The following is a 27,207-nucleotide window of genomic DNA, read 5'->3' as shown; positions in this document are numbered from 1 at the left end:
TCATGGGGCCTGAATCAACTAGATTTGGTTGTAAAAATTAATTGGGCATATATCAAGAAGATGGGAACAGATGCATTTTAGGATGATGGTATAGATGTACTTTATCCTGTTCTTGCTAAGTCCAAGTAGAAGACCTGGAAATTATAAATAAAGAAAACATAAAGAAGATTCCCCAAGGTGGAGAGGAGAAATCAGACAACCAAGGGTCTCAAGTCCCAAGGAACAACACAGTGGTTGGTGGGTCTTAGAGAAGTAGAAGCCAGCGGCCTAGTTAGGCAACTGTTCTAACTGTGGCCAAACGCCACAGGGGGATAAACCATGGCCCCTCCCCAACTAACCACCTTATTCATAGCAGCAAAGGCTATAAAAGTGAGCCTAGACTTTTAGTTTCCTTGGACTCAAGAGTTACTCAGTACCTCTCTAGAAGCCATGTGAGAGGAGACCACTATAGAAACCCAGGGCTTTACAATTCTCTCCAGTCCCTAATAAGGGTCCCCCAGCAGTGCTGATGGAGACCGCTGCAGAACTCAACCCTCTGGTTAAGGTGCCAATGGAGGTCTAGTGGGAACCTGGACTCTGACCTCTACCTGGAAGTCACCAGGCTATGCCCTGTTACTTTTCCCTGCCAAGAAAGTGTCAGAAAATGCCAGCTAAAACAGGAGACAAGAGCAAACATCAATAAGATTGAACACACAGAAAAAAAAGAAAATCAGTGGGAAAACTGGTTCTTGGAAAAGGTAGAAACAGATTGACAAATCCATAGCTGGCCTGACCTAAAAAGAGAAGAGAAGAAAATTATAGTATCAGAGCTGAAGTAGACAATGTTACTTACAGGTGTCATAGGATCTAAGGACAATTAATAGTAAAACTTTCCACACGTGGCTTAGTAACTTGAGAAAAAAAAATGGGCCAATTGGTTAGAAAAAAAACCCCACATAGTATCACCACTCACCCAAAATTAATATTGAATAATTCCAAGCCATTAAATAAATTGAATTTGTGATTTTTCAAATTTCCTATAAAGGAATGCCAAGTAGAATTTGCTCATGTTTTCTACCAAATGTTTAAAGAATTAGCACCCATTGTATAAAATATCATCTAGAGTCCAGAAGAGAAGAGCACACTTACTAATATATTTTACGAGTCTACTATTACCTTGTCACCAAAACTAAAAATCAACAAGACAATGAAGCTACACATTATGACACCTCATGTATTGCTATGTAAAAGTCTTTAAGCTATGGAGTCAAATGCTTATCTGCATCCTCTCTTCCCCTACTGATTTGTAAAAATCGTGATTTATTTTTTAATTTTATTTATTTTTGTTTATTTATGAGAGATAAGGAGAGAGAGAGAGAGAATGGGTGTTCCAGGCCCTCTAATCACTGCAAATGAACTGCAGACACATTTACCACCATGAGTATCTGGCTTATGTGTGTTCTGAGGAATCAAATCTGAGTCCCTTGGCTTTGCAGGCACGTACCTTAACCACTAAGCTATCTCTCCAGCCCCTGATTTAAATTTTTAATGACTCTACATGACATATTGAAAAGGGCTATTTTGGCCCAGGCCCATGCCGAGGCCCAGCCAGGAGAACCTCCTAGCCCTCACTCTCCACATGGGCTCCTTTTACCCGCTCTAGTGCCCCACATGGCAGGAGCTCCTTGAACTTTTTTTTACCTTTTTCTTTCCATGTCTTTTCCAGGCCCTCCACATGGGATCTCTAGCCATGTGAGTGCCTTTCCTTGCTTCTGTACTTCCCTCAATGAATATAATAATTTAATAATCATCTTTCTCAGTTTTTTATTCAATTCTTTGTTTAAAATTAGAAACAAACTGAGGGTTTGGGCTTCAAGGGCTTTTCTGGACCCCAAGCACCCCTTTACAGCATATTACAAATGATTTATTCTTGGAAATAGCAAATGATAATATAGAAAAGAAACAGTAAATGGTAAATTATTTACATAAAATCCAAAGAGATGTGAGGTTATTGGTATAATAATAGAAGATATTTTCTTTGGGGACAGAGGTTGGGTAAGATGGGGACAATGAGAGATCTTGAGTGAAACATGGAAGAGCAAGTAGAGGAAAAACATTTTTCTTTAAGCAAGGCTCCTGAATCATTCTGAAAATCATACTGCCCCAGAGGATCATTGGTATAACATGAGGGAAGCATAACTACCATAGTAGCTGGAAGATTGAAATAAACAAATCCAAGGACTTGGTGGCTATCTTCTAACTTACACCCTCTGTTGAATAAGTACATATATTCTATTTTGCTTCACACTACCAGCAAATCTGATTTGTCTTGGACCTTTGTTTAATGATTGTTTCCTGCCCCAAATTTTATGGGCTTTAGAGTTTTTTTTAATTTTTAATTTTAATTTTTTATCTTGAGAATGCCTCTTTATTACCATGGTTCTATCAGGAAATATATGCTCAAAACCAATCAAAAACATTCCCTTGCTTTTGATGGACAGAACAGAAGGCCTCATATAGAACACCAGTGTTCCAGTAATCCTGTTCTAAACTATGCCAATTTTACCTCAAATTTGTTTCAGTTATTCCCCCCCCCCAACTTTTTCTTTGTGATACACAGACTCATCAAATGACTATTTTCCTCCATAAGAATCTTGGGAAGTCATTCACCTTGCTAACACTGCAATGTAATTTAAAGGATACAGCCATAATAACCCTAGCACGAATCTTGAGATTCAGCTAAGGACATGTACACAGACCATCACATTCTTTGTGCTCTTCCCTTTGAAAATCTGCCAGTTGGTTTTGTCAGAACTGTAAGCCACATAGAACTCCGTGGTGAAGTAGGACTTCAGGTAATGTTTTGCACCTTGGGTTTGTATGCCTGTGATCACGACATCCTTCTGCATGTCCACCTGTATCAGAGCAAAGTCAGTAAAAAGAACTATTCTTCTGCTTAATTTCCTAGTTTAAACAGTGTTCTTTAGAATTATCAAGGCAATGCCTAAGGTCTTAGCAAACACATGAAATGATTAGGTGCAATCTACAGCAAAGCACAGAGTATGTGGACTCGAGTTGTAGCTCAAGCAGTAACTAGCTAGTTTTGTGTCACTTTAGGAAGAGGGTTAACACCTTTCTGTCTTGGGTTCTCATCAGACCAAGAATTATTAGAACCACCTTTACAGGGTTGATTTTGAGGATGTAAAATACTGATAATAATGCTTAACATGCATTGCAACAACAACAATAAAATATAACCAAATCACTGTAATTCTTATCACAATAGCAGTAAATATCAGGCTAATAAAATATACCTGGATCCAAGGTTGAGAGTCAGATTCACTTGTATGTTTTTCTATACTCCAAGCATTATATGATCCACCATTGTTTAATCTTGCTAATCTGGGCTCCCAATAACCTAAATCCAAAGGAAAAAAACTCATTTTGAACTTGTTTTCTCTGATACTTTTTAAAGCTATGGTCCTTCAATGTGGATGGGGCTGGCCTCAAACTCCCACTGCCTTAATAATCTCCTTGCTGGAATTACAGGCATGTACCACTACATATGGCTTACATTTTTTGAAAATCAGGCAATCACCATTTTCTCAAATGAGTTTAATCCAATTAACTGGAGGATATGTATTACTGTTAGATAAGTCAGGTGACACAGGCATTGTCTACCAAGCCCACCCTTGGTTATGAAATGTTGGCTTCAAGCCCATGTTTAATCAGCTATAATTTTCACCCACCATTTCTTGCATGCAGATCATGTTTGCATTTTCTCATTGTGTTGATGAGGTAGCTGCTGAAAGTGCCTACCAAACAGGAAGATATGGAAGGTATATACAGGAGCCTTATTATCCTCTTGATGACCTCATGATCTTGAGAAGTGATTTGAGGCTGAGTGAGAACATTTAGGAGGAGTTTCTGACATAGAGTGAATGATCATTAAGGTTTCTTTTGCTAAAACCCTTCTATCTAGCTGGTTGTTATATATGTGACCCAACCCAGAAAAGATAAATTGGAAGAGATTTGGAAATGAGTACATGGTCATAAGAAAGACTGGGCCCCTTATGGATAGATAACAGAGATGCCAAGTTCTTGGTTTAGGTCTAGAAAAGACTTTGACATCATGACACATCAAAGGGAATGAAAGTGATAAGAGCATACAATAAGATGTTAGCTCCTGACATTGTTCTCTTTACCAGAGTAGTGTCCCACTATGTTATGGTAGAAGAAATCCTGGGGAAAAGAGATTGCCTGTAGATAGGTTGTCATGTATGGTCTCATGGATTGTCTGCTGAACAGTTCTTGGGGTTGCCATTCACAAGCTATGATGCTTCTACTTACGTAGATGCTCTGAAGCTGTGATCTGTGAATCAGCTATGACACCAGTGCTTAGTCCCATTGGCATCTTACATTCTTTGAAAAGCAGAAAATGAATAGGTTTTGCTTAGAAAATACATGTAACAAAATGAAACCTCCATGGCTAGAGACTGCACTTCTGTTGGGACAGTAACTAAATAGTTTCACTTCATGTGGCTGTGACTTCAATATGGATGGCTAGAAAATGGTAAGTGCACAGCAAGACTGTTTCTTTAATGGAACCAGTGACACTTTAGAGGAAAGCAACTGGAATCCTTAAAGCCATTGGTTCTGAAACTGATGACTTCCATCTGGTTGGATTTTAAAACAAGATATGTTACATTAAGCACTAACATTCATAAGTTTTCATTCTTGACCTGGAAGATACAGGTCACTTACATCTATTCAAGGAAGGTGACACCAGCTACTATGTACCTAGGTGTGAGCATGGTGTTTGGTATTCCACAGGTGTCAGTAGCTTAGTAAGGTTTGATAATGTATAGATAGATGGACAGATGGAACTGTTCCTTGAAAACTTAAATGCCAAGTACAATGACTATCACAGTCATACCTGATAACTTTTTTCTTTACTCTAGGAGTCTGGGCTATTTCTTATACATATAGATTCCCCAATCAAGAGGAATGTCTGAATCATTTCTTCAGTTTTTATAAATTACTAGCATGCTTTAGTGCAGTCAGACCATGGGCCAGGACAAAATCAATTAGGGCACAGTTTATGTCTTTATCATACTAGAATGCCTAAAAGTTGGAAATATGTTATCATGACTCACTGTCTTGCCAGCAAATGCATGTGGTTGATACCTTTGTCTATGATGAGAAACGGCGTTTGCATCCCTGCTCTCTGGTTTTCTCCGACCTCTGTGTCTAGAAGCCACCAGCCAGGCTTTGATGCTTTCATTTCAAGAGTTTTAAATGAACCTAAAATAGAGAGTTGAGGACAGACATGAAGAGCAACCATTTGATACTGTGATGGAGCTCTCTAAGAACCTTAAAATTCCCATATCACAAGAAGCTTGGGAATAAAATTTCAGTGTAATCCGTTTCTCTTTAGGCAGGACTAGACATTTACCAGACAAAAAAGACAACTACAGCTACAACAGCAATACATAAAATTTACTGAAGATAAACCACTTCACAATTTTTTAAAAAAGAAACTACAAGCTCCCACTAGAAAGAAACTCTTACTTATCTAAGTGTCATGTTACAAATTAACCCACACACAATACAAGTTCACACTCCTAAGTTTCAAAATGAATGACTCATTACCCAGCTTCAAAAATATTGGAAACATTTTCTTCTTCTCTCTACTTTGCTCTGCTTTCTTAAATAAAATAACATCAACATAAAATATCTTTCCTTATGCTTTTAACTTTTCTTTAAAGCTTACATATCTGGAATAAGCTTTACATAATTTATTTCATAAATTCACCAAAAAAATTGGATTTCTAAAATTTCAGTTTATTCATACAGGCACTTAATATTACTCTTTAACAATACAATAAAACCTATAATCTGTGAGCATATCCCAGATTGTGAGTGATGTGGTCATCTTCCCCAAAGATACTGAACAAGAGTCCCAGCGCTCCTTATATCCATGTAGATATTTAGGTTTGGAGATTTCAATGAGCTAGCCCACCCAAGCTTCTCAGTCTATGTTGTACCCTCCTTTAAAGGACCATTGATCTGCTAATACTTGGTGAAAAGATGTGGGGTAAGTTTGATCTGGTCCTGTCCATCTCGAATCTCAATAGACTAGGTCTTGGGCTGGAGGGATGGCTTAGCAGTTAAGGCATTGTTTGCCTGCAAAGCCAAAGGACCCAGGTTTGATTCCCCAGGACCCATGTTAGCCAGATGCACAAGGGGGCACATGTGTCTGGAGTTCGTTTGCAATGGCTGGAGATCCTGGAGCACCCATTCTCTCCCTCTCTCTCCCTCTTTCTCTGACAAATAAATAAATAAAAATATTTGAAAAAAATAAACTAGGTCTTTCTACATGAGGAAGTCACCATGAAAACCAAGCAAGAACCACTTCTCCTCTCCACTTAGCAAACCAGATCCATTTGGACTTCTGTACCTACACCTGAGGAGGATTGACACAGTGACTTCCTCACTGGAAGTACTGTCAAGGGATCACCTTTCTACTGGTTCTTCAGGCAGCATATGTGGAAGTGGCAGTCACTTATAGCAGCACACGTGGAAGTGGCAATCACTTATAGCAGCACAGAAGCCTGAGAATTCTGCCTAAAATCTACATGTCCAAAGTTGTAAGAGAAAAGTCCCAGATTTACCTTCTAACCAACTTCCTACAACTGGACTGACACAAGGCATTCGTGACCCCAATCACTGTCAGTTGTTTGTACTCACTAGCATATCAGCATCCCCTCTGGTGACAATAGTTTATTTAAATCTACCATTTAAATAGATTTGTTACCTTACCCATACAAAAGCTCTAAATACCTTTGTTATCCTTGAGCATTTGCAATCATCAAAATTCTTTTCTCTCCAAGTAGCCTCATGAGTCTGTTCAATGTTATGATTCCTGGAACCACTTGCTAAAGAAAGTGTGGGTGAAGGGTCCAGAAATTCTAATTAAGTTTCTAACCATCCTCTCAACAGTAAATCTTTACTACTCTCTCTGAGCCCCATGGGATTTACTCTATTGTCTACCCTGATGTCTGTGTGGCACACCATGATGCAAGTGACACACAGCATCACTGTAGAACCAAGTGGGGCCACACTTCTACTCTGTCTGGTGCCTGGACACAGTTTTCATGGGAGCAGCTTTTTGTTCTGTATATACATTCATTCATAGCTTTTCCTGGGATCTACACCAGAACCCCATCTTCTGACCCTTTCAGTAGAAGGTGCATATGGAGAAGATGAGGACAAGTTATAGCTGTCTTGTTATTTCTTAGCAGGGACCTTTTCCATTTCCCAGATCTTTACCAGGCAGAAGGGGCCAGACCCCTAACTGGTGCTGTTGAGTGCCATTTTCCAGCAGGGTCTGACCATGAAAGTGAACCACATGAATATCTCGAGAGCTGCCCATGTTCAGCAGGTGTAACCTCACCCACTCTTGCTCATACATTCTCAGACCAGGCAGGTTGTAGATCATTCCATTAATGGCTGAAAGGAAAGAGTTGTAGTCAATTAGTTAGGAAGAGTTTGGTAAGGAACTATGGAGCCACCCACTTAACCACCTATTTTTCTCATTATAGCACATTCCCAGCCCTACCAAGGCATAGAAAAGGCCCTCCCTACATGTCATGACACCAGTGAGAGGTTGAAATTGCTCCTCTAGCTTCTTCTCAGATCACTCTAGAAACAGCTGTGGGTTTCTCTCTTCCCCCAGCTTTCTCTTGTCTCTCCTGTGGAGAGCTTTGCCCTTCACACTCATTTGTGTACATTTACCTTTGCTACAAAAAAAGATGAAGACTACTGTGGTTAGATAATGAAAATTCCAAGGGCAAGAGTAAGGAAAGAGAATGCAGCAAATTATCCTAAAGTCTTCAGAATTCACAATAGATGTCCCATCAGGAAATTAGATTTTATCTCTGGAATATACACCCACTATAGAAATTCATGCTTGTTTTCTCTTTCTTCTTTGAATGGCCACTCCTCTATGACCCTCTCAGCTTAGATGTCTAAGGTTTTCAGACTATAATCCATTCTTCCCTGGGTGAAATTTATTTTGAGACAAGGTCTTATTATATAGCTCAGGCTAGTCTAGAACTCACTGTGTAGCCCAGACTGGCCTTGACCTTGAGATCCATCCTCCTCAGCTTGCTAGGATTGTAAACTATATGCCACCAGACCCTGCCCAGATGTATTTTGAAAGCACCTGGTAAACTTAACCACCTTAAAAATACAACACAAAGTTTAATGATAAAGGTTACTGAAACCAAACGTTTAATTGAAATAGAAGTAACTAAAGGTTCTTTCTTCTTGTTAAAGGAATTACTGTGCAATTTCAGAAACCAGGCAATGGAAGTTTTGGAGAGGAAGAAGTCGAGATCATTTGGCACCCTTAAATTATGCCAGGTATGGGACACCTACTTCTAGGATTTCAGCACAGGCTTTCATCCCTGAATTTCAGTTTCTGTTTAAGAAATAGATCTCAGGCTGGAGAGATGGATTAGCGGTTAAGCACTTGCCTGTGAAGCCTAAGGACCCCAGTTCGAGGCTCGGTTCCCCAGGTCCCACGTTAGCCAGATGCACAAGGGGGCACACGCATCTGGAGTTCGTTTGCAGTGGCTGGAGGCCCTGGTGTGCCCATTCTCTCTCTCCCTCTATCTGTCTTTCTCCCTGTGTCTGTCGCTCTCAAATAAATAAATAAATAAAATGAACCAAAAAACAAATATTAAAAAAAAAAGAAATAGATCTCATCAGAGGGAAAGGCATCTCCAGTGGCTATTATGTCAGCTTTTCTCAAAGGCTGCATCAGGATGTGAAGCTGACAGCTCTCAACGTAATAGGCACTCAGTAAACATTTGATACTCAGAGCTGAAGGGCAGGATTCATTCATATATTCACTATTCCTTATATTTCCTGTGCACATGCTGAACAAGCCAGGCACCGAGCTAGGACTCAAAAAGCATGCTTAGCAAACCTGATGAGTTCTACACCTGGGGATTACTCAATTCCAGAGACAGATTGCAACACGTTTAGGTCTGAAGCTATATTGGGTGTATTTGACATTTTTTGAGAAATCAGGAAGCATTGCCTCAAGGGTATTCAGCTAGTAAAGCCACAGTTGAGAGACAAGCCTGCCTGACTCTGGAGCCCATGCTTTCCTGCGAGGCTCAGAGGGTGTGCATCCAAGAGACTACCATACATTGGCCAAGGGCCCAGCGATGGGGGAAGAAAAGAGAGAACAGGGAAATGGAGAACTGCAGAAGGGAGTCCAGAGGGGGTATAAACAAGAGAATAAGAAGAGAGAATGAGGGTAGAGGAGGGGAGGGGAGAAGAAAAAAAGAGGAGAGGGAAGAGGAAGAGAGGAGAGGGGAGGGAAGAAAAAGGAGAGAAGAGATCTCTGTTTATAGTCTAGCTGTCTCTCAATCAGCTTTATTCTCCTTAACAGAATCTTTTGAATATTTAAATTTAAAATTTTTAAATTATTTTTATTTTTAGTTATTTATTTGAGATAGAGATAGAGACAGAGATAAAGGAGAGAGAGGGAGAGAGGAGAGAGGGAAAATGGGTGTGCCAGGGCCTCCAGCCACTGCAAATGAACTCCAGACACATGTGCATCTAGCATGTGGCTCCTGGGGACTCAAACTGAGGTCCTTTGACTTTTCAGACAAACGCCTTAGCCACTAAGCAATCTCTCCAGTCCTGAAAATTTAATTTTTAAAGATGATTTTATCTTTTTATGTTAAGTAGTATCCATTCTTAGTGGCTGGAATAGCAAGTCACCAATCACACTGTTTGCATACCTGTAGCACAAGTGTTTTTGAAGGCACCATCATTCAACTTCTAGAAGTAAGACAAAATATAAACTCAGGGTAGCCTGAGCATGTGAGTGGTAGAAAAGGGAGAACTAATCTACTTGGCCTTTATGGGTGGCTGGAGGTGGCACTGAATAGCATGTTATATAGAAAGGTGCCACAAATGTGTTCATTTTAATTTTTGAGACAAGGTCTCACTACATAGCCCAGGCTCGTCTCTAATTTGTAATTGTCCTACCTTTGTCTCCTGAGTGCCAGGATTATAGGCCTATGTCTACTGATGTTATTCATATACTTTCAACAATAGCAAAACTCTCCTTCCATATTACATTCAATGACCTATTATTATCCAAAGCACAGGTCTTCACTGGTCAGATATTTTGTAGCAACCATTTCCATTTCTCAAACTCTGAAATTAGGGCTCACCAGTTTTTATTTTTTTCTAATCGAGAACCTGTCTTTTTCCTTCTTCCCTTTTTTCCTTCTACCCTTACTTTTTTTTTTTTGTTTGTTTGTTTTTTTGAGGTAGGGTCTAACTCTATCCCAGGCTGACCTGGAATTCACTATGGAGTCTCAGGGTGGCCTCAAACTCATGGCAATCCTCCTACCTCTGCCTTCCAAGTGCTGGGATTAAAGGCATGTGCCACCACGCCCGGCTACCGTTCCTTTAAAAAAATTTTTTTTGTTCATTTTTATTTATTTATTAAGAGTGACAGAGAGAGAGAGAGTGAGAGAAAGGCAGATAGAGAGAATGGGTGCACCAGGGCCTCCAGCCACTGCAAACGAACTCCAGACGCATGCACATCTGGCTGACATGGGTCCTGGGGAATCAAGCCTCGAACTGGGGTCCTTAGGCTTCACAGGCAAGTGCTTAAGCACTAAGCCATCTCTCCAGCCCCCACTTTTTTTCCCCTTGGTGGATGTATGTATGATGTGTATATATGTGTATTCTTGTGTGAGAACAGGCATGTGCATGCCATCACATGTGTGTGGAGACCAGATGACAACTTCAGGTGTGGATTCTTGCCTCCCACTTTGCATCAGGGTCTCTTGTTGTTCACCACTACATTAACCATGCTAGCAGGCTTGTGAGCTTTTGGGGGATTCTCCTGTCTCAGCCTCCTTTCTTGCTGTACGCAGACTGGGGATACAGATGCTTGGATATGAACTCAGGTACTCACACTTACATGGCAAGTGCTTTATCCACGGAACTACCTCCCCAGTGCTGTCATTCTTTTAGCTGTCCACCAAAAGCCACCAGCCCTAATTCTACGTTTACCTAAAACTATAATTGCTTGCCAGTTTATAAAACAAACTCCTGAATGAGTTTCTGACATACTTTTCCAAAAGTGGCCACCTTGGTACTTTACTTTTCTTGTCTTCCCATTTAGTGGCTGCCTACTTGCCTAACTCCTTATATTCACACCTGACAGCTGACATGGCTGCTACCAACAGCTACTGAGTGCTCAGGAGGAAAAGACACTGCCTGGTCACCTCTTTAGGGATTAAGAAACTAGTTCAGAGCTGGGAAGATGGCTTAGCAGTTAAGGTGCTTCCCTGCAAAGTCAAAGGACCCAGGTTAAATTCCCCATGACCCATGTAAGCCAGAAGATGCACATAGTGGTGCATGCATTTGCAGTGGCTGGAGGCCTTTATGTGCCCATTCTCTCTCTCTCCCTCTCTTTCTTTATCTCTCATAAATAAATAAATAAGGGAAAACAACATGTTTGTTTTTTTTTAAAGAAACCAGTTCAATAGTTTCTTAACATGTAGAATGATAAATTCCTTTTCATTGTATAATGCCTTTTTTTTTTCTCACTGGTTAGTTTTGGTTTGTTTGCAACAGCTTCTGTGTGCTGCCCTGAGAATTTATGATCTGCCTGCAGGGCCACCTGCCACCAGATCTGTGAGATGCTAAGGATACAGGCTTGGTTGAAACTACTATCCCTCAAAATCGTATGCTGGGTAATGTTGTGAAGACTTAAGGGCCAGAATCACCATGACCCAGTGAAGTTTATGATCAGCACCATGTTCTGACCAACTGAGCTAATCGGCCACATCCAGTAACGTTTAATGCAGAGAGAAATTGGATCAAAGTCAGCAGGAATTACCATAAAACTGATGGGAGTTTTTTACTTCTGGAGATTCAGGTCTCCAAGATCTTTCAGACTTTTTATAGTACCAGCTTTTCTTCTCATCAAACACCATAAACAGTAAGAAAAAGTCTCTCGTGTCCACAGGCATGTTGCTCTCCTTGTGAAGTGTTCCTTTCTGGCAGATCAGAAGAGGCCCAATCAAGCCCGAGTGGATGTCTTTCTCCTGAAAGACAGAAAGAGCAAACACAAGTATTTTCCTTTGCTTGCAATTTGTTTTTCTTTCCCCAAATACCACTGTTCATATAGAAAAGGCAATATCTTCACAAATGCTCTGTATTTGAAGTTTAGTAATCAATAGCCAAGTAAGCCTGGATATTTAATTCTGTTGTATTCACATTCCTTTCCTCCGAATAGTATCCATTTTCCAATAAGTGATGACAATCATATGGACAGTGTAATAGATATTGTTCATTGAGTAACTATGTTGTGCTAACTGCTTTGCTGATAGTATTTCATTTAATCCTACATGCCGGTAAATATAAATTCATTCATTTATCAAGTACCTATCATATGCTATATATACATCCCATTCTCCCTTTTCTTTCTTCCTCCCTGTCCCCTTCCCTGTCTCCATCTGACTGAACTAAGGCCCTATGTATGCTACGTGCCCTCTCACTGAACTCCATCCTCAGCCTCTAAACTGTTTTATTTGGAGACAGATTATCACTAAATTGCTCAAGCTGGTCTTTAACTCATTTTGTAGCCAAGGAAGACCTTGAACTTGAGAGTCTACAGCCTCTTGAGTAGCTGCATATTATGATTTTTTTTTTTAACTTTAGAAACTGAGGCTGAGAAAGGTCAAGCGGTTTTCTTAGGGTCACTGTAGTGGCGGCATAGAAAGACGGCAGCAGCAGGGAGTGTGGCTCTGCGGAAGAGCGCGGGCGCAAGAGGCCCTGGGTTTTGGCCCTACTGCCAGAAGGGAAAACACAAAGTCCGAGGATATGCTATTTCTACTATGTCATAAGTTAAAAGGGCTTCTCTCTCTCTCTCTTTTTTAAATTCAATGAAAAATTGTATATATTTACCAACTGCAGCAAATTGTTTTGAACAATGTGGAATTTATCATTCCAAGGAGGCTAGACTTTTCAGTTCTTTCGTAAATGGCAGATGGAAGTTAAAATTCATTTAGAGCCAGGCTGGTGGTGCACACCACCACTACTTAGGTAGCAGAGGAAGGAAGATCTCTGTGAGTTCAAGGCCACCCTTACTCTATATACTGAATTCCAGGTCAGCCTAGGCTAGAGTGAGACCCTACCTCAAAAACAAACAAATAAACAAACAAACAAAAACTCATTCAGAAACTCATTGTGAACCAAGGCCTCATTCTGGGCTGCCCATTGGCTCCAGGGTGCACTGACCTCTCTGTCAGCCAGGACACCACAGGATGATGCTCCTAGAGCTCTTTTAGGTGGCCTTCTACGTTTGGGCATAGCTAGGACACTGCTGGACTGCACTTAGTAGAGGGATACCAAAGGGGTGCTGGGTGGAGGATCAGGAGGGTCCATCATTCCTGATCCTCTGTGTGTGGGTGGCTCACATGAGGGTGGCGGGGGTGGGGAGAGAGACACACCGTTGCAGTCCCAGGGGTAGAACAGTGTGGCCTGTGCATGGGCTTTCCTTGGCTGCAGGTGCATGGCCACTACTTTGCTGTCCTCTTGGCCTAGAGAACTCCAGCTCCACCTCCCAGGGAGCTACCTCACTGCTCATGTAGGCCCCACGTGGTATTTCCTCAGAGCTGAAGTCAGGAGGCTCCCCAGGGACCCCTTTGTCCCAGATATGGGCTATATTCCCTTGTTTGGTAAAAGACCTTTTATAGGCAACTGGGCATCATCACTATGTGTGGCTGGCCTTGACCCTTTGTCACAAAAGCACAGGATGTGACTGGCACCCAATTCCCTGGTAGAAATCAGCCAGCCCTAAGCCATTTTCCCAGTGGAAAAAGGAAATGAAAGCCATCAGCCCCTAAAGGAACAATCTCTAGCCGGTTTGCAGCAATGGAGGGGGCTCTGAGCCCTGGTTGCCTGTCAGCTGAGAGAGGCCTGGGAAAGGGTTCTGCATTTTGTTGGGTGGCACAGGACCTTGAGCAGACCTCTCAGCCACCAGTGCGTGCTTGTCTCACTGTGGGAAGATTGGTGCTCTTATGCCTCGGAGTGCTGAGGCAAAAACAGCAGTCAGGCATGCTGGGGACATTGAAAATTGAGGGTTTTTCATTTTGCTCTCCCAGGCTCCAGCAGTCTAGGGCCAGTCAGGAAGACCTGGGGTGGGTACAGCTGGCCATAGTCAACAAAGGTGCTACTTTTGTCCAGGGGAATTAGTTGTTCCTTCCCTCCCATGGGAGTTGGACAGAATGGAATGTGCCTGCATTCATTCTCCCAGTGGGAACGCTGCAGCTGTCTCTCTGTTTGCCTATTTGTCTTAAAATGGTGCTGGCTTCTTGTCACATTGTTTTTTATTAGCAAAGACTATTCAATGTGTCAAAAATAAAATGCTTTGTCTTATGGATTCATTGGAGCAGGAAAGAAAGTCCTCCTTTAACCCTCAAATCCAGTATGTGATTTGTGTCCACAGTGTTGCTGTTAGTCCTCAATCCTCTAAAGTCCTCCAAAGCCTAGCTTTGGATTATGATAACAATTAAAAAAAATTTCAAATAAACATCTTTCTTTGTAAACGCAGGCACTCTCACTTGGGCCCAACCATATTTGTAGGTCCTCTCCACTGAATAAATGTCTCTGTGCATCCTTCTGACGAACTGGATGGATAGTCCCTGGATATGGTAGCTACACTGTTGATCATAACCCATAACCCTCTACATCCCTCATGCCAAGCAAGGGAAGCTGCTTTTTTTTTTTTTTTTAATTTTGAGGCAAGCCCAATAGACTGGTATTTTTATGAGAGAGAGAGAGAGAGCATTAATACACCAGGGCCTCCAGCCACTGCGATCAGACCCCAGACGCATGTGCCCTCTTATGCGCATACGCAACCTTGTGCATTTGTGTCACTTTGTGCACGTGGCTTATGTGAGACCTGGAGAGTTGAACATGAGCCCTTAGGCTTTATAGGCAAGCACCTTTATCACTAAGCCATCTCTCCAACCCAAGAGAAACTTTTTAACAAGAAATAACACAATCCTTCCAGTTAGTGAACAAGAACTTCTGGTGGAAGTACCTACCGCATTCACTGCTGAGTAGTAGGCCCATACCCGGCAGGCAGATCCAGAGCTCTCTGGTCCTGCCCGCTCAGTGGCATGCCATACATAGGTATAACTTGCATTCGGCTGGATGGCATTGTCTTCCTTAAACCATTCAGGAGAGTCATCTTCATAGGTCTTCCCCTCTGATGATTTTTCATAGGAAAGTCCATGGGCATGAAGTGAATATGGTCTGGATGCTAAATTTTTAAAGCGAACCTAGATAAAGGAATGACTCAACTGTATTAGCAAGGCAAGCCAAACTAATACCTTGGCAGAATAAGAGGCTGTAGTGGACAGTTGTGTGATGAGCGCAACGGTATATTGAGTGCTTACTATTTATAAACTAACGTATGCTTATTACTTTATCTGACTTTCAGAACAACCCCATAGGATAAGACTCAAGTGGTTTACCCCAGAAACACTAAAAATATGTTTTTAGTGCAAAGCTAAAGTAACTATAAACTCTGTGATGCTTTAAATATGAAATGCTCCCTCAAAAATCATGTGTTCAAGGCTTGGTACCCAATACAATGTTTGGAGGTGGAGATTCTAGAGAGGAGGTTGATCACAAGGCTTCTGACTAACGGATTAGTCCATTTATGGATTTGTAATTTGATGATATTATTGGAAGGTGGAGGAAACTAAGAGGGGAGGTCTCATTGGAGGAGGGTCATGAGGCACATGCCCTTAAAGGGTCTATCTCTTCTTTCATTCTCTCTCTCTTTTTTTAAACTTTTTAATTTTTAAATTTTTATTCACATTTTCCATGATTATAAAAAAAATCCCATGGTAATTCCCTCTTTTCTGTTCCATAGATGTTATGAAGTCAGTATTGCTTCACCACAGGCTTCCTTCCAGAATGTTCTACCTTAATACAAGCCCACAGAGATGGGGATGAGTGACTATGGGTTGCAATCTCTAAAACAATGAGCCAAAGTAAATCTGACCTTTTGAATTGTTTCCTTCATACATTTTGACATGCAACAACAAAAAAAACTAACACATCTACAAATGAAATGGAAATAAGTGGAGAGATTTGAAGATGAATATGACATGCTCCTTGCTGGTCATAAGCTTTCAAGCTACTTTCAGAAGGTGACACATGTGAATCTAAGGCACAAATTTGGACACAACAGGTGGTTAGATGAAAATGACCCAGGTGAACAGCTATTTGGTGGCATGTTTAGAAGTTGAAAGAAATAAATGAAGTTTCTTAGGAAAAATTGAAATTGGCCATTAGATTCCATAATGACCTATGATTATTCAAAACAGACCAGGAGAGAAATAAAGGCATTTTAGGCTCCCAGAAGAACAGAAAAAAATATGTCTCTCGAGAGAATAGTAAAAGAAAAGCCTGGGGAATCCCAATGATCTGAGTATGAGGGATAGGTGGGACCCCTGATAAGAAATGGAGCTAGAAAATGAGCTGCAGACGACAGAAGGCTTTAAGTGCCAGATGGGTAGTCTTTGGGCCCCGTTTCATCAGGGCCGTGGCAGAAACTCTTTATGGCCCTTTCTTTTCATGGGTTCCAGTGACTAAAACACTGCTAATCACACAAGAGATTCCTTTCTATATTTTTATGGAACATTGAGAATCACTGGGCCTTATAATGGTTTGTATCTTAAATGTCCCCCTCCCCAAGCATGTATTGACGGCTTGGTGGCTAGCTTGTGGCACTATTGGGAGGAGGTGAAGCCTTTAGGGTGTATGGCCTGGGACCTAGTGGTAGGAATTTAGGTCATTGGGAGCAGTCCTTGGTGGAGATCTTGAGATACCAGCATCTATCTATCATCTATCTATCTATCTATCTATCTATCTATCTATCTATCTATCTATCTATCTACTTATCTATCTATCATCTATCTATCTATCTATCATCTAACTAATCTGTCTCGCTTTCGTTGCTTCCCTCCACTATGGGTTCGGCAGCTATGCTCTACCACACACTGCTGCCAAGATGTTCCACCTTATTAAAACCCCAAAACATTGGAGCCAAGTACTGAAAGCAGTGGCTAAAATAAGTTTTTCCTTCTTTCAGTTGTTTATCATGGATATTTTGACACAGTAACAGAACTCTGACTAATGTATATCCCTATTCCCTTACATGACTGATTGACATTTGCTGTGTTGGAGTTCAAAGCCAGTGAACTTGTATACTAGGCAGCAGGAGGTCCACCACTGATACACATCCTCCAGAGACTGCATGTATGTTTTTTTGAGATGGAAATCTTACCATGTTGCTCTGTCCTCAGCCTTCCAAAGAGCTTGGACTACAGGTTCCCATCACCACACCAGGCTATCTATGTGTATTTTACAAAAGGATAAATGGTTATGGTTTGGGACCTAGAGTGGTTTAATTGAGGTCCTCAGCCTTTCTAAGTATTTCTCATTTTTCATTTTTTTTTCTGTTAAGTAAAAGGTTAGAAAGGATAGGAGAGACAAACTTGGTTATAAAAGCAAGCTGTTGGTGGGAAACTGGATACAAACTCTTGAACAAAAGACCAAGATTGGTAAGTACTTAGGACAAGTGCTCACCTTTGAAGAACACAGAGATATCTTTATTTCCTTTATATATTGGGGACTGGGGGAGAATGGGCATGACAGGGCCTCTAGCAACTGCAAACAAACTCCAGATGCATGTGCCACCTTGTGCATCTGGCTTACATGGGTACTAGGGAATAGAACCTGGGTCCTTAGGCTTCGAAAGCAAGTTCCTTGACCAGTAAGACATCTCTCCACTCCACTCTTTCTTTCCTTTTAGCAAAATACTAGTATATATTTCTATGTTACTACTAATGTCACCAGTACTACTTTTGCAAATCCCAGATTAATTGTTGCTCAAGCTTTAGATAGGTAAGCTTTAACCAGAAAATAGTGTGATGTCTTCTAGAGTATATAGGTTTCAGCATAAAAAATGTGAAATTATTTTATTTTGTTTTAAAGATTGTCAAACTTCTTGGCAGGCAGACTTTGAAAACAAATGCAATAATTTATTGATTCTGGAAAGCAAATCACATGTAGCTCTTTTGTCACCTTAGCCTTAACAACCTATCATGTTTGTGGGCATTCCTCTGGTGATCGTAGCTCAAAAGATGACTTACTTGGATGACATCATCCACTTCAGCTCTAATAACAGGACCAAGGATGCCCAGATGCTCCTCATACTCCCCCTGAGGATCACGTTTGGTGAAGGTGCTATCAAGGTACTTTCGGAAAACGACTTTCCTATATGTGGTGTCCTTTGGGATGTTATCAGTGTCTTCGCTATCCATTTGCCTGAAATGATAACAGTGGTATTCACTTGTAAGAAGAGACTAAAGACTGTTCAAAGGATTTAGGAGGTGATTCATGACATTATTAATATCTAGTTCTGCCACTAGGGTATAAGCCTCATGAAGTAAGGGATTAAGTAAGGTATTGTGCCTAGTTTGCTGATAATGTTTTTCCCAATGCCTAGTATATTACCTGACACATAATAGGCACATAAGTTCAGTATTAAGGACGAAATACACAATGACATAAATTTTTGTATCAAAGTCAGACAAAATTCTTCAACTAAGAGTGCCAGAGCTTGAAGGCTCTTGGGTGATAATTGCCGTCTGAACTAGAAGGTCACTCCTATGAAGGGCATTGGATGGATGGTCAATAAAATTTTTTTAAAAATGTTCAATCTAAAGCTAGGAATGTTGGCATATATCTTTAATCCCAGCACTCAGGAAACAGAGATAGGAGGATTGCTGTGAGTTCAAGGCCACCTGAGACCACATAGTGAATTCTAGGTCAACCTGGGTTTGAGTGAGACCCACCTTGAAAAACCAAAATATAATAAAACTTAAAAATGTTCAGCCTCACTAATTATTACAGAAATACAAATTAAAAGTACTTTGAGGTTCCATTTCACCCCAGTCAGAATGGTCACCATCAAAAACAAAAACAAAAACAAAAAACAAATGCAATGATGTAGGGAAAAAAGAAATCTTACCTTGCTGGTAGGAGTGTAAAGTAGTGAAGCAACTTTGGAAATCAGTGTGGAGGACTCTCACAAAACTAAGAATAGGACTACAATATTACCCAAGCTTCTAGACATTGGACATGACTCACCAGAGATAACAAAACACAAATAGACAAATAGGATTATACCAAACTAAAGTTCATGCACAGCAAGGAAACAATCAACAGAATGAAGGAACAATACATGTTAATAGGAGAAAATATTTATAAATCATGTATTGGATAAGGTATTAATAGCCAAAATATATAAGAAACTCAAGCACATAACTAGAAAAAAAAAACTGCTTACAATGGGGGAAAAGTCCCTAAAACTCTCTAGATATCCAGTTTTCAAAAGAGGACATAGAACCAGCCAACAAGTAAATGAAAAAATACTAGCATTACTAATAATGAAAGAAATGCAGGGTGAAACCAAAATACTGTCACTTGATATCTATTAGGGTTACTATTATAAGAGGCACAAGGGGAAAAAAACCACGTTGTACAATAAAAGTATGATTCTAAATTAGTGTGTACACATTATGAGAAAAAGCATAGATTCCTCAAAACTAGAGCTACGACTCACTTAGCAGTCTCATTTCTAGGCTTAAAACTGACGGAAGTGAGAGTAGTATGGCACAAGACAGCTACATCCTATGTTCACTGTAGCCTTTGCCACAGCCAAGAAAAGTAATCAACCCAAATGCTTGTGAGCAGGTGAAGAGACAAGAGAACGTGGCACACACGTGCAGTGGAGCACCAGTGGCCATGCCAGGGAAGAAATGTCTGTCATTTTCTACATGGATAAGCACAGATGACATCTAGTTAAATGATCTGGGCACAGAAACACAAACTCTATATGATCTTGTTTACATGTGGCATCTAATAGCATTGAACTCATAGAAGAATAGAGCAGAATGGAAGTTACCAGGGACTTTGAGGCAGGGGGTGGGGGTGTGTGCTGGGAAGGTGCTGGTTGAAAATACCAAATTTAGATATCAAGATAAATTTAGTATGTCTATTGTAAAACTATAGCCAATAACAATGTATTATAGTCTAAAATGACAAGGTAGATTTTAAGTGTGGTCATCACAAGAATTAAGTATGTGGAGTAATGCATATGTTAATTACCTTGACTTAGCTATTTCACAGCTTATATGTGTATTGAAATATGGGGCTGGAGAGAAGACTCAGCAGTTAAGGTACTTGCATGCAAAGCCAAAGGACCAAAGTTTGGTTCTGCAGGACCCATGTAAGCCATATGCACAAGGTGGCACAGGTGTCTGGAGTTTGTTTCCAGTGCTTGAATGCCCTGGTACACCGGTTCTCTCCCTCTCTCTCTCTCTCTCTCTCTCTCTCTCTCTCTCTCTCTCTCTCTCTTTCTATATGTCTGTTTATTCTTCTCTCTTTCAAATGAAAATTAAAAAAGAAAAATATGTGCAGCACCATCAACATATATAAACAACAATAAAAACACACCTTATTGGATTTCTTAGCAATAAAATGAGCGTCTGTGGGCTGGGAAGATGGCTTGGGGTTTAAAGTCAGTTATTTACAAAGCTGCTGGCTGGGATTTAATTCCCAAACCATCCAACCTGGATACAAAAACAATGGTGCAACACACACACACACACACACACGCACGCACACACACACGCACACACACACACACACACACAAATAAAATAAAATAAAATAAAAAACTTGAACTTAAGAAAATGAACTAGGGCTAGAGAGATGGCTTAGCAGTTAAGGTGCTTGCCTACAAAGTCAAAGGACCCAGGTTCGACTCCCCAGGACCCACATAAGCCAGATGCACAAGGGGGTGCACACACCTGGAGTTTGTTTGCAGTGGCTGGAGGCCCTGGTGCACCCATTCTCTCTCTTTCTCTCTCTCCCTGCCTACTTCTGTATAAGTCTCTCCCAAATAAATAAGTAAAAATAAAATATTTTTTAAAATGAACTAACTGTTGATAACATGTTGACTTGGATGAATCTCTGAAGGATTATGCTGAGTTGAAAAAATGTCCATCTCCCTAATTCCCAAAGATTATATAATTCAATTTATACAATACTTTTCAAATGACACAGCGACAGGAATAGAGATCAGACAATTGGTTGGCAGGGTTAAGGAGAAGCATCTGCAAAGAGATAGATGTGGTTATCCAAGGACAAGAATAACGTTTTTTGTTGTCATTGTTGTTCTGTGTCTTGAGAGTATTAAAGTCAGTCTATTGGTCTACTCATAAGATATTATAGTTTTTTAAGATGTTACTGCTTGGCAGTGTGTGTGTGCACAAAAAATGTACACAGAATTTCTCAGTATTATTTTTCACAAATGTATATGAATCTATGGTTGTGGTGTGTAAGTCACATCATTCATTGTGCTTACCTATCCTAATTACCCTTTTAAAATGTTAATGTAAGAGCCATCAGCTGTTTAGACAGATTATAGAGTTACAATGCTATATCTCTGGGATTTTTATAATTTAGAGGACCCAGCCTATAACTTTCTAACCCTAAGCAACACTGAATTGAAAATAATCTTCAAAACAAAAAGTAAATGGATCCCTTATAAAGTCTGTGTTGTTAATGATTAAGTGCAAATGGAGATTTCTATATCAAAATTTAGATTTCACCAACTTCAACTGAATCATACTGACTAGCACAAATCTATACATTCAGGTACTGGAAGAAGAGGGAGGGGATAAAAATTATTAGTAAGAGGAGACTTGCTCATCGACAGGCTAGACTTTTCATGGTGATTGTTCTTGATTTGCCCATGTAGCTTCTAAAGTATAGAAGATGATTTTGGAATTAACAAAAGAAATATGGGCTGGAGAGATGGCTTAGTGGTTAAGCGCTTGCCTGTGAAGCCTAAGGACCCCGGTTTGAGGCTTGATTCCTCAGGACCCACGTTAGCCAGATGCACAAGGGGGCGCCCGAATCTGGAGTTCGTTTGCAGTGGCTGGAAGCCCTGGCGTGCCCATTCTCCCTCTCCTTCTCTCTCTCTCTGCCTTTCTCTCTGAGTCTGTCTCTCTCAAATAGATAAATTTAAAAAAAAGTGAACAAAAAAATTAAAAAAAAAAAAACAAAGGAAATACTGCGGCCAAATAGAAATAGGAGAACCAACTATATTAAGCATAATTGGCTCAGAATTATCTCCCTGGAACTAATTTATGTGCTAATTTTCTCTTAGAAGTAGTGGAAAACATAAAAAGTATGTAAAATGAAAAAAACTCAAACCTTTGTGCAAATTTTGAATAATCCCAGGATATTTCTTCAGCAGCAATATAATAATATTTTCTGTTTCCATTGTGGCTGCGGAGGTACCATGCAGCAATGTTGTCAGGATTTCTGGAGGAGTTAACATCTGTCCTAATGTCAGTTTTGTAAGGGTCGTCATAGGTCACGTAGTCAAGCTCAACAAAGTCTTCTCCACTCTCTTCATCTTGTGTTGGAATAATATCAATGTGCTCTCCATCAACTTTACTGAGGCCCACAACAACAATTGGGTTATTTTCTTCTAACATAAATGTGTCATTGAGTTCAGGAGATGGCACATGAATAAAGTCAGAATATGGGAAGATCTGATCCAATTCTGGAAGAGATGAAGACTGAAGAGGAGGGTGGGGTGTCTGACCAGGGTCTGGAAGGGGTGGCACCTGACTGAGATTAGGAGGAGGCACTGTCTGGCTGAGGTCTGGAGAGAGAGTCACCTGGCTGAGGTCTGGGGATAGGTTGGTCTGATCAAGTTCAGGAGAGACCAGGAGGCTGAGGTCTGACGAGAAGGCCCCCTGGTTGTGATCTGGGGAGGATGCTATCTGTCTGAGGTCTGAAGAAAAGGGCATCTGACCCAGGTCTGGAGAAGGGCTTGCCTGATCAAACTCTGGAGACAGAGTTAAGAGGCTGAGGTCTGAGGAGAAGGTTGTTTGGCTGAGGTCTGGGAAAACGGGCATCTGTCCCAAGACTGCAGGAGGAGGCATCTCACCCAGTTCTTCAGAAAGATTTGTCTCATCAAATTCTGGGGAGAGGTTCAAGAGGCTGAGGTCTGGGGAGGAGGCTGTTTGGCTGTAGTCTGGGGAAAGGGGCATCTGACCCAAGACTGAAGGAGGAGGCATCTCACCCACTTCTACAGAAAGGCTTGTCTGATCAAATTCTGGTGAGTTGGTTAAGAGGCTGAGGTCTGAGGAGGATGTCATTTGGCTGTGGTCTGAGGGGGAGGTTGTTTGGCTGAGGTCTGAGGGGAAGGTTGTTTGGCTAAGGTCTGAGGATAGGGGCAACTGATCTTGGTCTGAAGAGAGAGATAACTGATTTCGGTCTGAAATGAAATGCTTCCAGGGAGGAGTTGTTGGAGTAATGTCAACAGGGTAGAACTCATGACTTAGTTCATAGCCAGATACCAGGGTATGCTCTGGAGGAGAGGACCTGTGACTGGGGCCTGTGGTCAAATGTGCTTGATCAGGGTCTTGCACAGGAAATGTGGGAAGGTATGCCTCTGACGACACTGTCTTATAAAGACCTGGAGGGGAGCTTATCTGATTAGTGTTATTTGGGGGTGTCTGATTGTGTTCAGGAAGGGATGCCTTCCTGTCAGTACTCATGAAAGGAGAGGTCTGATTGAAGTCTGTGGCAAGAGCTATGTCCTTGGGCTTATGGGGTATCTGTTGATGATTAAGTATCCCTCCTTTCAGAGGGTGAAATCCCCTTGGAGATAGAGGAAGGTGAGGTAAATACTTATTTTTGTTCTTTTTTCGTGTCTTAATGAGAAAAGGACTTTTCTTCAGGCCACTATTTTCCTTATCCTGTCTAACTTGTAGAAATTTCTGTCTAACTCCAGATAACTTTGGGGGGTCACTCTGCTTTCCTGACTCATTTGTAGGTGGGATGCTTTCCCCCCAAGCTCTCGAGTTGTTCTGAGGGCTATTCAGCAGCTTACCAGGAGTTGCGCCTTCACCATTATCTTGGATTATTTCATAACTACCTTTTTCAGAAGCCAAATGCCATTCACTATTCAAAATCTTTGGGTTCTTTTGTTTTAAGAGTAACAGATCAGTAGGAATGTCCTCCCAGTACCCCATTCTGGAAGAAGTGTTGTCTGGGTTTGAATGCCTCCCAGCTCTATGGCCTGGTGATCTCTTCCAGGAGAACCTGTGCTTCACCCCTGGGTGTCTTTTTACCTTGGATACTTTACTCTTAGTGTGTTCTTCATGGCTCAGTCCTTTCGTACCAGGAGGAAGCAGGTGTATCTCCGTGATATCTGACTGTAGATGATCTTCCATGTGATTTATAGAATAGGGGCTGGAAAGCTCCTTTGTGGGGGGACTGGGAACTAGATTCTTGTCTAAGCCAGGCAGGTATTCTGAAAGGGGACCATCTGAGGAGGCTTCTGAGAGAGGGGGTGCTTTCTGAGGTTCTTTGGGGTGATTATCACTGAGCCCACTAAGGTTTCTTGGGGAAGAAGAATCTGAGGCACTAGTTGCATTTGTACTTGGGGAAACTAACTCGGAGCTGCTCTCCAGAGCTAGGGCAGTAAGATTGAACTCGTCAGTCTCTTGACTCAGTGAAGAATTTCTGTGTGATCTTATGCCTAATGATAAAGCCAATATATCCTGGTAGTCATAGTCAGCATCATTCTCTTTGTGGTCATTTTCTGAGGACTCGTACATTTTCCGTGTAGACATGGCTGTAGGCACTGCGGGTTCATAGATCTCATAGGAGTCATCATCATCAGCTCGGACACACTTAACATCCCTGAATCGCAGCCTTAGGTTTTTGCTTCTTGAACTGGAACTCATGGTTGTTAGCATCCAAGTTCCTTCAGAAGAAAGACAGAGAAGAGAAAGCTGAAAACTAGTAAAATGTATCCAGACATTAGAGTCCACTATCACACACACAAAAAATTCTAGTAGATATCAGTCACAGACACCCAAGTGTGATCTTTGAACCACTGCTAGCCTACAGACTATTATTGGCTCATTATGACATAAGTTGAGGAGCCAAGAATATGGTGTTTAGAATTTCTTAATGCAATTTGACATTGTTTTGATATTCAACCACAAGATCGGTACATTTATCTTCTTTAACAAAAGATAGACTAAAAATACTGGTCAGTGGAGCTTAAGGAAGAAATGGAAGTCTTCAGTATAGACTGATGACCAGCTGCCATGTTAGAATATGTTGAAGAAAAGGCAAATCAAGAAAAAAGGTGAATTTTAACTATTAGTTATGCTTTGTTTGCTGTATGTCTTGAGAGGTGGTGTCAGGAGAAGGATGATAATGGGGTTTACTGCCCACTAATAAAAGGTATTTAAGTATTTCTAAAAAATACTACATGGTGGTGGGGGCGGGGCTAAGGCACATTTCAGTATGCTATAAAGTGAACTGCTGACATACCAAGATTTCCAGCGAAGCCTCCAACAGTTACCACTGCTTAGTGCTAACAATGGGCACTGTATTACGATTAAAATGGTCAAAGCAATTTTGTAAAGTGCTAATCTGTTTTTCAGGTGAATCACTTGAGATTTAGTGAGGGCAAGGAACTTGATGAAGGTTACAAGATCAGGTGGCACAACAGGGTTTCAACTCAGGTTTAATGTGCCAAAGCTTTCTCTGAGGTACACCAAGCCTATCTGATGATTGCTCACTTGAGAGTGGGATGTTCTGTAAGAAATGGAAAGGGCTTTTTGAACAAATGTATTTTCATATCTGAAACATTTTATGTTACTTCTTCAAGGTTATACTTTTCTGTCTGCTGTTGTATGTCTTGACATCTCACTTAGCTCAGACATATACAAACAGAACTTACCTGAGAGGACTAGATCTACTTAAGTGATTAATTTTCCAAATGGAAGTCATGAGATGCAGTAAAAGGATAGCATGGAGGAGGAAGGAGACCCACCAGGTGTAGCAGCAATCACCAGAGAGCTGAGGTCAACATTTTCTGACCAGAGATTCCTCTGGTCAGCTTCCTCTCCCAGTAACCAAGCCCTTACTTACCAACGTTATCCATTGTGACAGTCACAGATTCTCCACGCATCGGGAAAAGGGTCAAGGTGTCCTCATGCCTCTTTCCATAGATGAAAGAGTGCCCAGTGAAGTGAATGGTCAAAATATCATCCTGGGTACCCACACTGCAGAAGTGCCACTGAACAGTGTCATCAAAACAGAATCCAAGAGTAGATATGCTTTCTGGCACATAGCCATTTATAGCTAAAAGAGAGAGATCTTTCAAAGGGCCAGGTCTATGCCAACAAAAGGGCCTATCCCCAATCACTCCCAAAACAAAAGTCCCAGTGTTAATTTGGTTGTGTTGCCAAAGCCTTGATTATTCAAGATAAGTTTTATTAGAATTAACATGTGCCTAGAAGGTCAAATTCTGACTTCTAAAGGGACACCTTATTCTCTCAAGGCAGCTAAGGGAAAATTATCAGGATACAGATAAAAGCTTTCACTCACATTTATTTATTTATTATTTATCAAATGTATGGTATATATTTTGTGCTGTATACACTATGCTGTATACAGCATACACTAATAATCAATTTAAAATACTATTAAGAATAATTCTACCCGGAGGAAAATCCCAGTTTAAGAAATTCATCTACTTGACTTAGTAGCCATTGAATAGAAATGAATGTCTATTAAGTTGAAGTCTATTAAGCATAGTTGTTATTTTTATTGACACCCATTATCTACAGGTTTTGCTCCAGTATTGAGTTCATATATTTTCATTTCCTTTAAATGTACATCACATTAGGCACCATCTTTATTTCCATAAGTACCGAGTGTGGTAATTAACTCGAAGACAGGACTTCTCCCCTGGTTGTAGGTGCAATGGGTTTATAGCTGCATGGGCCTCTCTAGTGCCTGGCTGCATTGTGGGTGCAGCAGATCCAAATTCCAGTCAGCTGTCTTGAGGATTAAGTGCTTCTCACCACTGAGCCATCTCCCTAACCACGTTCTTTGTTTTTCAATGTGATTAGCGGAAAATTTAAAGCAACCTATAGGACTTGAGTAAGTGGTATGAGCACTTATCTAGAGCTATGAGAAATTCAC

At 40.9% G+C, this 27,207-nt stretch overlaps 1 protein-coding gene across 1 annotated transcript in view; it reads right to left on the bottom strand.

Moving 5' to 3' along the window:
* The window catches only part of F5 (coagulation factor V), a 73,858-nt gene that overhangs the window by 7,627 nt on the left and 39,024 nt on the right, over positions 1 to 27,207 (bottom strand). The window contains exons 12-21 of the mRNA XM_045149351.1: positions 26,149 to 26,361; positions 22,396 to 24,967; positions 18,261 to 18,435; positions 15,138 to 15,374; positions 11,924 to 12,131; positions 7,312 to 7,491; positions 5,167 to 5,283; positions 4,330 to 4,401; positions 3,294 to 3,397; positions 2,739 to 2,894 (exon numbers count right to left, since the gene is read on the bottom strand). Coding sequence (XP_045005286.1) covers positions 2,739 to 2,894; positions 3,294 to 3,397; positions 4,330 to 4,401; positions 5,167 to 5,283; positions 7,312 to 7,491; positions 11,924 to 12,131; positions 15,138 to 15,374; positions 18,261 to 18,435; positions 22,396 to 24,967; positions 26,149 to 26,361 — 4,034 coding nt within the window. The remainder of the gene's footprint in view (positions 1 to 2,738; positions 2,895 to 3,293; positions 3,398 to 4,329; positions 4,402 to 5,166; positions 5,284 to 7,311; positions 7,492 to 11,923; positions 12,132 to 15,137; positions 15,375 to 18,260; positions 18,436 to 22,395; positions 24,968 to 26,148; positions 26,362 to 27,207) is intronic.

This window comes from Jaculus jaculus, chromosome 1 (genome assembly GCF_020740685.1).
Source record: "Jaculus jaculus isolate mJacJac1 chromosome 1, mJacJac1.mat.Y.cur, whole genome shotgun sequence".
Lineage (NCBI taxonomy): Eukaryota > Metazoa > Chordata > Mammalia > Rodentia > Dipodidae > Jaculus > Jaculus jaculus.
The sequence above is the reverse complement of the archived record's forward strand: the minus strand, read 5'-3'. Positions and strand labels throughout refer to the sequence as shown.